This window comes from Anoplophora glabripennis, unplaced genomic scaffold (genome assembly GCF_000390285.2).
Source record: "Anoplophora glabripennis isolate ALB-LARVAE unplaced genomic scaffold, Agla_2.0 scaffold1032, whole genome shotgun sequence".
In the NCBI taxonomy this organism is placed as follows: Eukaryota; Metazoa; Arthropoda; class Insecta; order Coleoptera; family Cerambycidae; genus Anoplophora; species Anoplophora glabripennis.
In genome coordinates, this window is record NW_019417161.1 from 118,369 (window position 1) to 136,833 (window position 18,465).

The window sequence follows — 18,465 nt, forward strand, 5'->3', positions numbered from 1 at the left end:
GAATAATAGGTGTAATGTTTTTAGGACGTAGAATAATTTAGGCGACGGTCGGAATTATGTTTCTGCGCATATGAAGGTCAAAGCTCATAAGATTTTAAAACATCTCTACTAGCTTTTTTCAAGATTACACGCATTTACAGTCCAGTCATAATTATTATTTGTATCACATTTGTGTTACTTAGTATTACAACAAATCTAATCAGAACAACTGTGTCAGTGTTGTATCAAGTGTATCATTATCAGAATTGTCATTACACAAGAAGATTCAACAAGTAGCATTTTCCAATATAATGCTTTTTCCTGCAAGTTACAGGATATACAAGCTTCTATACAATATTCATGACATTTTTTTATTTTAAATTAGAGCAAGTTGGTTTAAAATAGTTAAAAAAAACTCATACTAATTACATAAATGATAAAAGAAATGTCTGTCATAGTGACAATGTCATTTTAGGCAACAGCTGATTTCCCCTCCGTCAACTCGTCTGAAAAACCAAAATGAAACGCTAATGATTGATTCATCATTAAAAACGGTTTAGGTTTATCATCAGTTAGAAACAGAAACATAGATGCATAGGGATACCATCTCGCCATTATTCCATGGCTATAAATTGGCCTCGATGATTTGGGGCCGAGGGGGATTAGCCCCATCCGTCGTCTACCCCGACCGCAAATGCGGCCGGTGTAGGCGCTTTGTGGGACCTCCTTTTGTCTAATGCCTTTTATGGTGTAATGGATAATGCGAATACTGTTTTACACAGATGCAGTGTTAATGACATGATCAATTTTAGTTTGATCAAAACATGCCTTTTAATGAAATATCTGTATGATAAATATTTAAACAAATAAAAAATAATTTATTGGGTACTTTTCCACCTCTGAAAAAACGTAAAAAATTGATTGAAATAAACCCTGGTGTTGGATCAGTAAAGGGTTATTTTTATGAAAATAGTTTTACTTGACTAGAGATTTCACTAAAAAAAGCAGGCAAATGCAAAATGCCCATTACTAGATATGTCTTCTAAACTGATGAGTTTTCATTTTTAATTGTTCTTGTTTTTTGCCCGTTTCCAAAGTTAGATATATTAATATGGTGTTCATTCTATTATTACTTTAGTTTAGTAGTTTATTAAATACACAATGTATGATTATGATTTTATACTCTCTGTTTTAATTGTAGGTACCACATGAAGGTCCCATGTGTGACTTGCTTTGGTCAGACCCAGATGATCGCGGCGGATGGGGCATTTCTCCTCGTGGGGCAGGCTATACATTTGGTCAGGATATTTCTGAAACTTTCAATCACTCTAACGGTCTTACCCTGGTATCAAGAGCTCATCAGCTGGTCATGGAGGGTTACAACTGGTGTCACGATCGAAATGTAGTAACTATCTTTAGTGCTCCCAACTATTGCTACAGATGTGGCAACCAAGCTGCAATTATGGAATTAGATGATGCCCTTAAGTATTCATTGTAAGTAATGTAATTTATATTGTTTAATTTTTTTTAAAAGGCTACGAAAATATGAATTCGTCATGAACTTTCTACAATTAATGAAATTATGTACACATTCATTCCCTTAAATTGACATATAAGGTGTTAACGAAATGAGTACTCAAAATTGGAGAGTATGTAAAACATGTCGAAATATGATGAAAACCTTATTAGAGTTTTTATTAGTGGCATCCCCTAAAGGAGATACATCCCCTTGAAGGGGTAACTCAGGAAACAGTTTTTATTTTATAACTTCAAAACGGTTTAATATTAAATCATGAAATTTTGGGGTTGTATTACTATTTATATGCTTAATATACAAATCAAACTTTGCTACAGGGCCTAAGGAAATGCGGGATGATGAGGCAAATAATACAATTTTTTTGTATGCATTTTTTCTACTTTCTGAACTGAAAATATGAAAATTTATCATATTTTGCATGAAAAAGGTACTGTTAGATTTTAATAGCATAACCTGTAAAATAATAAGTGTTACTAAATCGGAGCATAATATCACAGTTAAGTAGATAGTTTTGTAGTAAACAGTGACATAAATAATTTTGAATAATAAAATGTCATTGTTATTATTTTTATTTGAAAATCTAAAAATACCAAAAAAAGACCCATGAAACAAATTTTTTATTGTAAATGTAGTTTCACCGTTGAAGATAATATTGCATTATGGGCTAATTCAGACGCGGCGGAAAACGCGTGGATGCATACCGCACGGATGTTATAGTTTTTCCGAAGTCAATTGAAGAACCTATAATTTCAAGGTATGTACCAGGCTCGGTCGCTAAGCAGCAACTCGGCATTGAAATATTTGAAAAACTTGTTCCCATATTTACTTAACCATACCCATATATAGGTCTGGTCGAACTAAACGTGCAGGTGGTAGAAATGTATATGACCAGTTGAAGAATGCCAGCGCAGCCAAAGGAAAATGAGCACGGTTTTATTGGGCTTCTGGGCAATAAATCACAGCAGGTGCCAAGTGGTTCATAAATTGCCCAGCAGTGCAGTGTACAGTGCGGAATTTGGTGTGAATCAGGCAATTTTAATTTATTATAGGCACCTTCTATCAATCATTCATATTACAATTGCGAAAGGGAGAAATAAGAGGGATATTTTGTTTACTAATTTTATCACAACATGGCATTTTGGAGACCTTTTGAAAGGGAACAAAACAAAATTTACCACCAATATAATAAAATTGTTTGAGGACATAAATAATTAAAAAATGTTGTTGGCCAAATGAACATATAATAGAAATTTTCTACACATTATATACAAATTATTATAATTTTTTACTTTTAGCAGAAAATTTTTTTAGCCTATGAAACCCATTAAATTTTATTACCAGACGTTTTTTTGCATATTCAACTGACTTTGGAAGGACTATACCGTTTTCGAATTCGTTCACACCTGTCGGCCGCGGATAGGTGATCCGCGCGAAGTAGCCCTATAATAATTTAGTTTATTCTATGTTTATTACAGTATCTAAATTCAAATTTCTTAGATTGGAATATTGAGTATGTAATCTAATCAGTAATTGACATATACTTGACACCTTTGTTAAGTGTCATAAATAGTAATTTTCGCATGGCACAATTTGATACATTTATTTTCAGCAGGAATTTTTCAGCACATAATGAATTATTGAAATTGATTTTACTAGAAAACGGCTCATGCCATTAAAATCTTAACAAGAGTACCTACCTCACGGTGGGCTTGAAGAAGACTTAAATGCGAAGTTTTAGCACCACCGATTTTCTTTTGGCATTCGATTCCTGGAGTCATAAGAAAGCCAGAAAAAAATCCACCGTAATCCTTAGAGCCGTTTTCGAAAAAACACCCTTTTTCAACGAAGAAAAATTCACTGTTAGAGATATCGGGATTTTTCTACCTTTCGCTCACTTTTAGTTGTCAAACTTCCCCAATTTGGCAAAAATGACGTTTTTCTGAAAGTTTTACACTAGCACACAAACATTTACAAGCATATTTTTCAAATTGCCCCATTTAATAAGACCGGAGATACTTATTGACGATTCTCAGAAACAGGTTAAAAAAGAAAAAATTTGAAAGAATGATTTTTCATTCGAGTGAGTTTTGCGGAAGTATGTCAACAAACGAGAATCATGTCATTTATTTCCATCCTTGTTTGATTTACGAGGTCATTGAACCATCGCCAACCCCCACCCCCTGATTGTTTGTTTACGTTTTGTGATACTCCAGATCGAATGATCAATATTATTCGTGAAATTAGTTAAAACTCCAGATAATCTTCGACCCTTTGACTGTGAAGTTGTAATTGTTCTCTTTGAAATTTAAATTTCTTGTGAAAGTATGGACAGAAGATTAAAGGATTATGCAGGAACCCATCAAGAAAATCGGGAGCGGATATGTTTTCTCTGCCTGCAGAAGAAGAAACAAATGGTTAAAATCAGTGGTAATTTATGTGTGAATCTAAAAAAATGTGTGAATTATGCTGAACAGGATGAACATTTTCCCAATGTTTTATGTAGCGCTTGCAAAATTATCCTATATCGGTTAGTGAAGTGTGGAAGTATCGGGAAAATAGGCCTGCCGGACTATACAGAGTTCAAAATTTTGGAGAAGAATACCTACTCGGGCAAAAACTCAAACGTGCAGTTGCACGTTGTGTTAATTGGTACGAGATCCAGGGCCATATAACTTCACCAAAAAAATCACCAAAAAAATCACCAAGAACAAAAAGAAGAGGAGCAACAAGTGCAGAAAATGTGGTGAAACTTATTCGGTAAGGAAAAAACATTTTTGTAGCCCAGAAAAACACTTCCCGAGTTTCCAAGAACATGTAAGTAACTCGCTTGCCCCGAAACAGAGAGAACATTTGGCGTGTTCTTTAATAAAGGACATTGTTTTAAATGAAGACACAAATTCTCCCAGCTGGAGGAAAAAAACCGCGGGAGATGTTTGTAAAATAGCCACAAATTACGGTTTTCCCAGCAACGTAGTTTAGGTGATAGCGGGAGACTTATGCGTTGGCTCCCAAAAAAGAAACCTGTTTGAACCACATCTGAAGACGAAAATATCTACATACCGCCACAGGCTAGATGAATTTTTTGATTTCAAAAGTTGCCCCATAATAACGTCCAAAGGTGGTGGGGGAGGGTTTCTTAAGATTTGCCTTTCAGTGCAAGAATCTGATTCTGCTGTAATAAGACGATCGACAAAAATATATAGAGGGCATAGCGGCAAAAAGATTCAAGGATTCCGGAATGAAAAAGTTATTTGTTCTGGCAATAATTGCAGCCACACAAGAAAACCACGAAAATGTCAGAATGTTATGGTCTCTCTTACAAATCAATGATTTTGCCGGCACAATTGCGACCGATTTAAAACTCGCCAATATATTGGTGGGAATCATGTCTCATGCTAGTAGCTTTCTATGTACCTGGTGTTTTGCCTCGAAAGAAAGTTTGGACACTTGTGACGAGAAGAGGACTATAGAAAACTACCAAGAAAATTATTTAGAATGGGAAAAGACCCACTTCAAAAAGTCCCTTGCAAAAAATTACAAAAATTGCTCAAATTTGCCTGTTCTTTCAAGAGGCACGGATGACTCCAGACAGATTCTTGACATCATTGCACTCCCTGAATGGGGTTATTTCCCATTTTTCAATGAACACGTATTTACATTTATTGATACATAATCAACAAGTACAGTAAAAAAAATTGTTTGTGCACCTCAAGTAACTTTAAAATGAGTTTGAAATTTAAATTTCTTAATGACCGCCGAAATCATGACGTCAGAATTTTGTCATGCGCAGTATAGCACGAAGCAAAAATTAATTTGGTAGCCCTGCGCCACACCCTGCGTTTCTAACTTCACAAGTTCTGGACTGTCTAGTGCTCCTAGATGTTTATGTTTTCAGAGTGCCATTGAATGGTTCGATTATAGTTTATTTTTATGGGATAATTTGTGTATTGTGTAAATATATTCTGTGATTTAAAACTCTATATAATAATTAGTGTTTAACTGCACAGAATAATCAAGTAAGTTCAATGATGAAAATAAATCTTTTATACCAACCAATAATATTTTAATTGTAGAGATGAATTACAATTACAAGAAGTGTTTTGTACCTTCTTGCCAGAACACTACATTAATTCCAAGAAAATATTTCTATCTGTGCCAAAAATTGAAGATATTAGGAAAGCTTGGAGTGTCGCTGTTGGTCGAAGGAAAGTTCCATCAACATCTTCCGCAGGCATATATTGTTGTGAAGATCACTTTATTGTAAGTGCTTAGAATTATATTTTCTTCATTTTTATTTACTGATTTAATTAGATGTTGTAAATGCTGTGCACTCATGTCTTGGAGAACATTGTACTAGATTTAATGAAATAGATGTATTTTATTAATTTACAGATGGAACAAGACTGTGAAAACTGGATGGCATATAAATTGTTTCACACCCAGTTGAAAATAAAAAAAGATGTTGTCCCACATTGTAATTTAAGTGGAATTCCTGATGTGTCAAAGGATTTCTCTCAACTGAGTAAATCTGCAGAAAAGAGGAAAAGAAGCAATGTAGAAGAATATGCCAAGAAACAAAAACTTGATCCCCAGAGACTGGAATTTGATGAAGAATCATCTATATTAACTTCAACTGAACCTCAAACAGATTCTGCCAGTTGTCTTGATAAACCTGCGAGTAGTACATCTGCATTACATACATACATTTGCTCATAAAACTGTACAAGTAAATTTTAAAACAGCCAAATGTTCAGTTAGAAGTGTAGGTGTAAATACGACTAAACTCATGTCACGATCTGTTTTCCCTTAGTTACATGCACAAAAAAAAAAATTTCACCAAAAACATCATCCATATCTTCTACAAAATCCGATTCTGACTATAATATATCAACATCCGAATCTACCGATACTTGGCAAAAGACAACAGCCTATGTAACTAACACAAAGATAATTAATATTATAATTAGAGAACATTCAAGATTTTACTTGGGGTTGCCTGAAGATATTTACTTTTTAATAAAACTATTCGAGAATGTAGCACAGATGTCTCATACACATATATTATTAATTCTAAAAAAAATACGTCTAAATAATGCATATTACAGATTAACTATTGATTTTGGATTATCAGTTGGATCAGTGTCAAAAATTATAAACAAACACTTACCAAAATTGGCATCTTACTTTAAATCACTAATATTTTGGCCTGATGCAGAAAAAATTAAATTGAACCTACCAATTCCATTTAGATATAGATACAACAAAGTTCAGTCCATCATCGACTGCCTGGAAATAGAAATAGAACAACCTTCTAATGCCCTCCATCAAGCACTGACATGGTCAAACTACAAAAAGACTAACACATTAAAATATCTAATATCATCGACACCAGATGGTAAAATAAACTTTATATCTGAAGGTTTTGGTGGTAGAATTACTGACAGAGAAATTATCGAGGCAAGTGGTTTTCTAAATGTTCTACCTCCCTGTGACGTTATGGCCGATAGAAGTTTTAAAGCTATCACTGGCTTATTAAAACAGAAAAATTGTAATTTAGTACATGCTCCCAGTGTTCAATGTGGAACAAAGAGCACAAAGGAAGAAGTTAAAGAAAGTAAACGTATAGCCAGTTTGCGCATTCATATTGAACGAGTAATTAGAAGATTACGAGAATTTACCATACTCGATAAACATGCTTGCCTTAACCATGAACTTGTACCAAAATTATATTTCTTTATTATAGTCGCATGTGGAATAGTAAATTTACAAGGTCCCTTAATTATTCATTAATTGATACTGTACTTTCATATATTGTAAAAATACTATATAGGGTGTAACATTGTTTATTTTTATTCTTGTATCATAGATTTTTTATTATTAATTCAGTACCCTGTCAATAACAAAAGATTAATAGCTAATGTTTATGTAACAAAATATTCTTACATTTGAGTGAAGTATTTCTTCATTTTCAATTAAGTTATATGATACTGTTATTGTTAACTACTGTTTGTTCTTGTTTAAAAATGTTTTATATACAATATAAATTACTTGCATTGAATATTATTTTTATACATCACATTTAAGAAAAACTATNAATGTTGTTTAGAAGCCGTTAAAGCAAAAATCTCCGATCATATGCGTTTTACCCAACCCAAAACAGATACCGCCTGGACTATAATGCAATTTAAATTTAACCTAATGTATATATTATACAAGAGAAATATTTTCCAATTCTACACCAGAAAATTTTTTTAAAGGGATACATTTCATGATTAATAAGAAAATCAGACTTTTGTATTACTATTTTATTAAAATAGGAAATATTACTTCTTTCCAAAATTCCATAGCATTTTTTATTATTTCATTAATAAAGATACCCTTATTAAAATCTACTTCTAATATTTGGACCTCGTTTTCCTCAAAATTTGGGTCAGCGATGCAGAAGAGTCCTTTTTCTTTTTCACAAAATAACATCTGTAAATGTATTTGAGCCTGAAATTTTGCTCTTAATTTTCCATTAGGCTTGATGTAGTTCTTCAGTGTTTCTTTTTTTGTTGGACATTTAATTTCTAAAACATATTTATCACTGACTCCATCAGGTGACGCCCCCAATGCTGGATATTTTTTTATTTAAAATTAGTCCAGACTTCTTAAAGTTTATTCCTACTTTTTTGCTACAACTTTTAAAACTTTTTCCTCTAACTCTAAACCTCTCTTCATGGCACTAGTTTGTGTCATACTGGAAGCACCAAAAATAGATCCCACAAATGCACCGTCCTTTGTTTTGCAACATACAGCTTCAAAAATTTTAGATTCTTCCATATCTAAGCTCGTACCACACAGGAGATTTAGACTGAAAAGATGTCTCTTTACCAGCTAAGGCACAAAGTTCTTTAGTCATTCGTGACTCGCAATATTCTAAAAATTTGTCTGCATTGATATTATTCTTTTGTTTTAAATAATAATTTACTAAAACGTGCATAGACAACTGTTTTATGTCTGAAGGTTCCTTAAAATAATGAAGGAGTTGCGCTGAACTGTCAACATCTTTAGCAGCTTGTACCACTTTCTCTAGAAAATTTCCAGGTGGTTGACAAGAAGTTGAAGGTTCTCCTATCTTCAAATCTGAGGCTTTAATAAATTTTACTGCAGTACCTACTCTTGCCAAGGCTGTTTTTTTCCAGTAGCATTCCACAGACATAGGACTTTTCTCATCGTTTCTCCGAAGAATCCAATATAAGAACGCAATTGCATGTTTACACCCTCCTAAAATAAAATTTTACAAATATAAATTCATATGTGTGACAGATGTAAGAAAAAAGAAGTTTCATATAAACCATAGACCTTATAAACTACCAAACATACCTTGAGATGCAGCACAACTTTCACATTGACAACTTATTATAACATCATTCTCTTCGTCAAATAGTGCTATAACACTATATGCCTGTTGGTGAACTCTATGTTCAGGAACGACTCTGCCTTTAACAGTACAAATATTTGTATGACGTTTGACTTGTACGTATCCTATTGCTTCATTTCCATCATAACAAGCTCTGGATGCCCTAATATAAATTTTCGTTAAAAACTTTAACATAATGTATTACAAACATAATTTTAAAATTTATTATTAAACACTTACTAACCTAATATTCTTTGCACTTCTAAATTCAACACTGAAATAGTCCATATTCTTCGCAAAAAACTCCTGAATCATAATATAATTTACTTCAGGCAAATTTTCACTATTAGCTTGTGCGAAATTAAGTTCCATGTTAAAAAAAAATAATTTAAAACAAAAATAAAACAGGTCACAGTAATAAATATTGCTGTCAACAAACAATTGCCATTATTCTCTTCCTCTTCCTCTTGCTGTTACCGCTACCACTACCACCGGTAGTACCACGATGAGAGTGTTAAACACCTCAAGATTTAGTTCTAAATCGTGACGTCACATAACAGAAACATTTAAAATCCATATTGAAATTCAATTACATTTTGTAACTCATTTATAAGTGCTGGCGATATTAAATCATACTGAATATTATTTTCATGTAATATATTTTCTAGAATTATAAATATTATTCCTTATTTCGCTTATAGGAAATGACCCCATTGCATTTAATTCTCGGAGTAGTAAACACTCTTTATAATCGGATGAAAATGGAGTTCGAATTTGAATCTTTTGAGTGGGCCAAAAGGTGCAATGTCAGCCAGGAATTTGTGCATGGGGCCCCTGCATTCGCGGGTAATTCATGCAAACTACTTTTGGATAAAACTGATGTTTTGCAAAATTTATGCAGACCGGGTTGCCTAAATTATGTTAAATGTTTCCGAGAATTTCGAGCAGTGGTAGAATCCTGTTTTTCAATCACTTTGGAACCAAACTACAGAGAAGCAATAGACAGATTTAAAAGAAGTTATCTAGATCTACAGATCAGTGCAAAACAAGGGTTGGCTTTTTTTAGCGAGCAGGCCATGGAATCTGTCCACCATATCTTTAGGATAACGTGGGACAAATATAAAGTAAAAAAATGTCATCCACATTAAGGAAGTAAATTACTGACCGCACTCCGAGAATATAATAGTGTTCATTTATAACTTGTCGCTCAATAGTAGATTTGGTTAAAAAAGCCAAGAATTTTGTTTTCTGTATCACTGTTCTTTACATCAGACATTATTTCAAAATTATCAAACTATTTATTCTTGTACAATAATTATTTAAACACTATTTTTCTTTAAAATTATCAGTTCAAAAATCGAAATTTCAGTTTTTTCTTCATTCCTTTTTCCGTCAGAAACTCGCATGCAGATTTTTTTTTTGGTTTGTATCCAGGAAAAGGTTTGTCTGTCTGTGGTCTTCTATTGGGGAGTTTCCGGATATCACATTTCTACCAAATTGAGCGTGTTCCAAGTCCAAGAGGACATGCGTAAAAAAATGCCTATTTCTCGAACTTTACATTATCCATTAAAAAAAGTCGGTTTTTTCAAAATCGGCTCTAAGGATTACGGTGGATTTTTTTTTCTGACCTGAGTCCAGAAATCGAATGCCGAAAGAAAATCGGGAGTGCTAAAACCTCGCATTTAAGTCATGTTCAAGCCCACCGTGACCTTTTTTTATGCAAAATATGATACATTTTCATAATTTCGGTTCAAGAAGTAGAAAAAATTGCATACAAAAAAAATGGTAAAATTTGCCCCATGGTTCCACATTTTCTTACACCCCTGTAGCAAATTTTGATTTGTATATTATTAAACATATAAATAATAATGCAACCCCAAAATTTCATTATATAATATTAAACCATTTTAAAGTTATGCAATAAAGACTGTTTCCTGAGTTACCCCTTCAAGGGGCTGTATCTACCTTACGGGCCGCCACCGACAAAAACTCTACTGTTTTCATCATACTTCGACATGTTCTACATACTTTCCAATTTTGAGTACTTATTTCGTTAACTCCTTGTATATTGTGTATTGCTTTAACCCATCTCTAAAAGGCGTAGCCAAAATATTTTTCATAAGGCAGCCTGTCGCCTAAGGAGTCCTGCTTTTGAGAAAGTTTTTTCAAAATAATATGCAAAGTCTAGACGGACCTTATGTACTGTATTAGTTTAGCAACAATGTAATTTCAAAGGTAAATTCAATATAGGTTGAAAAAATGCTAATCAGAAGAAAATATACAAGGTAACTGGGGGATAGGTAAAATTCTCCTTATTTTTCATGTCTTGACATTTTTCACATGTTAATATTTAAATCGTTTGTAGGCTTGATATGGGCAATTGAAAACTTAACTTTTTTGTCTAAAACAGTCCAAATTTTAAAGGTCTGCTGTTGAATAAAATGGGGGAAAATTTTACCTAGGCCGCCTAGTTTTAAAAGTAGAATAAACTACATACAGGGTGTTTATAAAGTACCTACTTGTACAAACTTTTAAGGGTGAATGTTTGACTAATTTTAAAATAAAAAGTTCATATGAATATGGATCCGCAAGGGCTTGCTACTTGAGATACAAGGCGTCCAAAAAAAATTTGTTGGTATTTTGATTATATTTTTGTTCAATAACATGGCAATTTGACGAAATTCGGGACACTGGGAGTATTGATGATGAGAAACTCAAATATTTACATAGTTTTTGGTTTAATGTTAGAGGGTGCTATACAGGGTGATTCACAATTTATCCAAAAAAATTTGGGAATAGATGCAGCATGAGAAATAGAGTCAATATCATAAAAAAAAATTTTGTAAAATCCTTATAGTTTCCGAGAAAAAAATTATTGAAGTTATAGTACATTCAACCACTACATAGCTGAACAACTGTAGTCTATAGCGTTCTTCGCAATACGCGTGGAGAGCCACGTGGCCCCAGCGACTCCAAATACTGAAATACGATTTTGCAATCGTCGTTGCGGTAGTGTTTACCTGTTATCTGTGGTGTTTACAATAGTTTTTTAGTAGTTAGTATCAAAAATGGTTTGCGTGCATAGCAACTCAGAGTCGATGGATATCGTTTTAATTTATGGTGAAGCATTTGTGTTATAGTGAAAGAAGACAGCATTTGTGTTAGTTTGTGGACACTGAGTAAGACGTACCCAAATGTGTTTACACGTTGGTGGATAAAATTTTGAACAATTGTTGTAACATCGGGTATGTCGAAGGATTTTATTATTTAACAACATAAATCAAATTAATTTTATTAATTAATAATAACAATAAAGGTTAAATCAGTTGATTTTGCCGATATAAAATAGGTGCTATAAATAAAATTCTATTTATTTCTTTCCATATTTTTTTTATTTATTTAATCGCAGTGACCTTAATTATTAATATTAAGAGCCGAAATTTGGAGAGAATATAAGAGCCGAAATTTGGAGAGAATATACATTAAGAACTATATTTTCACGTCCTACATTAAGATTATGGTGAATTCAACTATTTAATTTCGAAAAAGAAGATTGCGGCGATGCGTTCTATTACGTGGTCTAGCGAACGAGTGGGGAAGGCAAGGCTTAGCGTGCGCGCTTAACGATGTAATAAATATTAACATTTTTTCAGTCATTTTTAAACAAATTAAATTTGAAAAATTAAATTATCAGTAAATGCATATGTCAATACAACTATTTAGGTACAAAAACAACTAATGATCAAAACCCTACAACGCCTGTGAGCTTGGGAAAAATGAATTGAAAAATAGCATCTTCTTAAATAACAAATTCCGCCAACGTCAAACCAATGAAGCTTTCGAGCTGAAATTTTTACCACTTATTAAGGGTGTAAAAAGCCTCAAAAATCCTGAATTACAAGTGTCTGCGATGAAAATTGCATTAATTATTAGCAATTGAAAAAAACGGCAATTTTCGACCATTTTTGAGCTCTTGTGCATAAACAAATTATCGGAATTTAATCGGACTTTTTTCATTTTATAGGCTTATTTAATACCTACCTTTTTTGTATAAACTTTTTTTCGCTATGAATAATAACTTTTTTACCTGAGTCAAAAAACCACTTTTCCATAACTTTGACCACTGTTAAAACAAAGTTTCCCAACTAGCCTCGAGTTGATTTTTCGATATCTTATTTATAACAGGTTTCCGAACAATATTCCGCAGAAAAACTTCTAATAGTATTTTTTCCCCGAAACAGGCTCTTTCATGTCTATAATGACCGGGCTACATTAAGAGTTTTTGTCTCTCAAAAACAAGTCTTTCTCGCCAGTAAGTCTTTGTGGAAGAATTCAAGGTCCAATAAGGTGATCACCGATAATTCCAATCCAAATATTTACATAAAATTGTACATGAAAATAATTTTCTATGATAGCATTTTGATTATCCTCAGCCCAGATGTGGTTATTGTGAAAGTTAATGATGACATTTCTAGAAAACAAAGCTTCATCTGTGAACAGCACATCGCTGGGGTTCTTAATAATCTATTACACAACCAAATGCATAAATCTACTCTCAAGGGAAAATCTCTAGGTAATATAGCCTGCACACGTTGCATGTGATAAGGATAAAGTCGTTAAAATTTGCGACAATTGTGTGTGTAATATTCAATTCACGAGCAATTTTCTGTGTACTAATTTGCGAGTCTTCTTCAATTTTATTTAACACAGCTTCTTCAATCTCAGCTGTTCCAACTGTCGCAGGATTTCGTTCCTTCTGTTGTCCTTTTAAAACTGCCAGTTTCACAAATGCCCGTACCTATAGTTGGTACTCAATCTCAATCTTGAGAATGACTTACCAAAGTCATGCTCGCGACTCGAGTACAGCTTAAGTTTTATAATGGATACTTCGGCAAAACTCGGCGAAGTTTGGTCGTTTTGGTTCCACTAGTAACTTTGATTTTGCTGTAGTACGTTGACTGGTAAATACGGGAATTTTGTGTTTCTTAAGTTAGTTGGGGCCCACCTCGAGAGGACGCTACCGGACCGCCGGGCGGGGCAGAAGGCAAAAACAGTCAGTTCTTTCTCGTCGTCCCATGGTGAAACACCCCGTCTTGGTATTTCTACCTAACAATCCCCCCCACAATAATTGGGATATCTTTTTTTACTTACATTTGCTGTAATATTAATCTCCGTTTAAGAAAAATGAGGGAAGCCATTGCACAACAGGCAGAATTACATAAAATAAAAATTACGATAGAGAAAGAACAGCGAGAGGCGGCATCTAGCATATTAAGAAAACAAAAAGTAGAAGAGGAGTTAGCTTTTCTAAAATTTCAAATTTTTAAAAAACAAAACCATTAACAAAGTTAAAATTTAGATTAGCATTTTATTATGTCTCATATTCAATATATTATTTATAATGCCTAATTAACACAATATTTTAAAATTTATTATTAAAAAATAGTCGACAAAAATGAATTTGTATAACTTTATTTACGAATTAATAATAGTCATAAACATAGTCTTTTGTAAGCCCTGTATGACTTGGTTGTGAACAAATATCACTTTTTTCTTGTGATTCTTTATACAAATCAAACAAATGTGGACTGTATTTTTTTTATTAATGTCAAGAATGACAATATCACAAAACAAACTGACCGTGTTTGTTCGACTGGGTTGCTGACTTCTAGATTTTTTTTACTATCTATCTTGCATATACCAAACACATAGAGACATTATAAGTGGATACTACTAAACATAAAATCATATGAAAAACTTTATTAAAATTGTACATTTCAATTTAAAAATGTTGGTTTATGAAGTCTGCAGGAAACAATAGACCAAGTTGATTATTTTCAATATGAATTTCGGATCGGATTTCCAGCGTCGCGAATATACCTTTTTGGCATTCTTTCCACAACGGCAACACTTTCATCCATCACAAAATCAATACACTTCAAAAAATCCAAATTTTCTTCATGATCCATAAATTACATTTAAACTGTGTTTGTAATTTCAAAAAATAACACCAAATTTGTTATGTCAAACTTAACTGAGCACGCCTCAAGGTCAGTCTCTGCCAGACTTGAGTATGGGTTGCTTCCAAGATCGCTTGGACTCGTGCTTACCGACGAAGTACGGACTATAATATGCAACTGTGTGCTTAAGTCGTACTCAAATCTGAGTTCGTCTGAAGTATCGACTATAAGTACGGGCAAAAGTCTTGCGTGAATGTTAATAAAAGTTTAGACGTGTAGAATCACCCATTGAGGAAATCGCGGCCTGATACATTCATCTTGCAGCTTGTGCATTACTGTGAGCCATTCTATAGGTAAAATGAATGTCTGCCATTTCTGTGTTGATATTGGTACATTTTGAACATTCAACAAAAAAAGTAAATATTTGAGTTTCTCATCATCAATACTGCCAGTTTCCCGAATTGCATCAAATTGCCATGTTATTGAACAAAAATATAATCAAAATACCAAACAAAATTTTTTTTTAGATGCTCTATCTCAAGAACCAAGCCGTTACGGAGCTATGTTCATAAAAACTTTTTATCTTAAAATTAGTCAAAGATTCACTCTTCAAAGTATGTACAAGTACTTAATAAACACCTTGTATAGAAAAAATATTGCCTGAGGTGAGAAGTCAACTTTATTAGTTTCAAGAATTTTTATATAATGTTTAGATGTATAAAATAAACTATTTCCTGAGAAAATATTATTTGATTAAAAGGTTGCAGATTTGTCTTATTTAAAAAGTAAAATAATATATTTATTGTTTCAGTTTACAATTTGATCCCGCACCTCGACGTGGAGAACCTCATGTAACACGTAGAACTCCAGATTATTTTTTGTAATTTCTTTATATTTGTCAATCGCAATGTCATAAAAAAATGCTTAGATATATTGTATTAACAAGTATAGCGTTCAAACCAGTGACGCAGTCTATCAAAAAACTCTTGTGTATATATTTTGAAAATTACATATTATTGAATGAATTAAATTTGTGAATTTGTTCATTAGGTTTAATGTTGTAGACTTAATAAAATGTACCTAAATGTCAGTAATTTTTGAACTAATTACAAAGAGTTTTTTTATGATTTTTCACCAATTCCAAGGAATGTGTTTGTCCATAGTGACCACAAATATAATATTGTATTCATAAAATAAAACTGTAGCTATATTATGCATGAATTAGTACTCAGTGTTTAATACATATAAAGTGCATTTTTATTTGAGCTTCAAAATTATATGTGCAGCACATTATTTTATTGTTAAATAACAATCATCGCAGAATGTTTTTTCCTTAAAAAAATAAAAAAAATTTAATGTTCCCATTTATTGTGTACAGGTTATTTTAAAATCTTGTGTTTTGTAGAATATTTAGGCGCCTGTTTATTCATTATAGTTGAAATCTGTTTGATGTATGTTGTATGTCTTTTATTATTATTTTTTTTTACAAAAACATTGCTAATTGTAAATGCTACATACATATTTTCAAAAATTTTGGACATGCAATTTCTGTTAGTTAATTTTCTATTGTTTATAAAGACTGTTCATTTGGCTCTTTAGTAAATAAAAATCATTTCTAACACTTCCTTCCTTTCACATTTTGCTGTACCAAGGTGCTATATATCTATCCCACCTATGGAGTGTATACAAGGACTGAAGACTTCGTGTTAAAAATAGTGATGCTGGTGTAAGTAGAATATGAAAAAGACACTGTAAGCGCAGCTTTGTTTACTAGACTCCAGTGCATCAGTGCTACATTGTCGACTCCTTAAACTTTAATTTGAGTCATAAAATGTGATCCAAATTTGTATGCGAGGCCCATGTGATGATGATTGTGACCACGACTACGTAAACATCCACATGGACAATGACGCAACCAGCGAGAAGTCATCCTCGAGGTTATCTTCCACCTCCACAACCTCTTAAAACACCACAACAAATGCCAACCTATACGACAAACTACGACAAAAGCACGAAAATAAAACACTGAGAGGAGAAATACGCAAACTAACTGAACAAAACCACAAAGTTTACAAATTCAGACACTAACAAAATAAAATGCTGACACTAAAATAACACTAAAACAATCGGACAAAAACAAAACAATATACAAAAAACTTAACCTTATTAATAGACAAAAAAAAACTCCATTACCGTACCCTTTTCCGCCACCTCCTGCACAGACAAACGCAAAAAAGCGAGGACGAGGTCCCCAGACAAAAAAATCCGACCAAACAAAATAAACTACAAAGCAACACACGCACCCAAACACCTAAACCAACTGCAAGCACACAAATTTTAACGTCTGGTGTCCCTCAAGGTAGGCAATTGGAACCAATTTTTTCTTCTTTTTATTAATGACCGTCTCATAACTTGGAATCATGTAGATATTTAAAGTTTGCTGATAATTTGAAGTTATTTTTATGATGTGTTACAGATTCTAAAATGATGCAATTGAGAACGATTTGAAATCGATTAGCCAAATGGTGTGAATCTCACGATATGAAGTTAAACCATAATAAATGTAAAGTAATTACTTTTACCTTTACCCATAGAAAGAATATTTGGTTGTCTAATTATTTTATTGAAAATATTAAACTTGAAAGAGTAAAGACGGTGAAGAATTTGGGATAAAATACGATTATGAACTGAATTTCACTTCTCATATTGAGGATTTATTGAGTAATGTTTTAGAATTAGTGGTTTCATTAAACGACAAACTCGGAACTTTACTAATGTTACATTTATTCTTTTATATAACTGTCTGGTGCGTTCTATTTTGGAATATTGTGTTATTTGGAATTCACATTTTGCCAATCTTGTAGACCATGTGGAGCGTATACAAAAGAAAATATGCAATTTTGTACTCTTTAACCTGAATATTAATAAATATGATTATGATCATAGCGAAAGATTGTATCTACTTAGTATTCTTCATTAAAATGTAGTGAAATATATATCGATATGAGTATCAAACTGTACTACCAGGTCAAATGGACTTCGCTATTTAAATCTATCTCGCACTGACATGGTTGGATTCTCCCATTCTCCCATTAATGAAATTAGTAAGGAGGTTAATGCGAAATCCTTGAGGCTTCGTGGTGTCAACTTGCTAAGTTCATAAAAGAACTTACTTATAAATATTAATTGTACTTATTTTTTAAGTTAACAAACAAAACTAGACAGCCCCCCCCCAAGTCCCCCCAGTAATCGAAAACAGCAACGCTGGACATATACAACTACTGATGACACAAAACATTAACTGCAACAAGGCCAAACAGACAAAAAATGGCATAGCTAATGTAGCCATAAATATCCATATGAGTAATTTACTCATATAGGTCAGTCGGTATCTGTTTCGGGATGGATGTTTTTCTATAGTAACGCTAATTTTTGTTGGAAATAGTTCTAAATATTATGTAAAATAATAATTGTGATATGCACCCGCTTAAAAAGTTATGCATAATTGTTAGCACAAGAAAATGTAAAAAAAAAATTAAAAGCGCATTTGGCTGTTTGCTGATAATTTGAAGTTATTTTTATGATGT

General features: G+C 32.7%; 1 protein-coding gene across 1 annotated transcript in view; it reads left to right on the forward strand.

Annotated features, from left to right (window-relative positions):
• The window catches only part of LOC108912743 (serine/threonine-protein phosphatase 2A catalytic subunit beta isoform), a 35,591-nt gene extending 19,092 nt beyond the window's left edge, over window positions 1-16,499 (forward strand). Inside the window, exons 3-4 of the mRNA XM_018718123.1 lie at window positions 1,181-1,473; window positions 15,690-16,499. Coding sequence (XP_018573639.1) covers window positions 1,181-1,473; window positions 15,690-15,762 — 366 coding nt within the window. The 3' untranslated portion in view covers window positions 15,763-16,499. The remainder of the gene's footprint in view (window positions 1-1,180; window positions 1,474-15,689) is intronic.
• The last annotated feature ends 1,966 nt before the right edge of the window (window positions 16,500-18,465 follow it).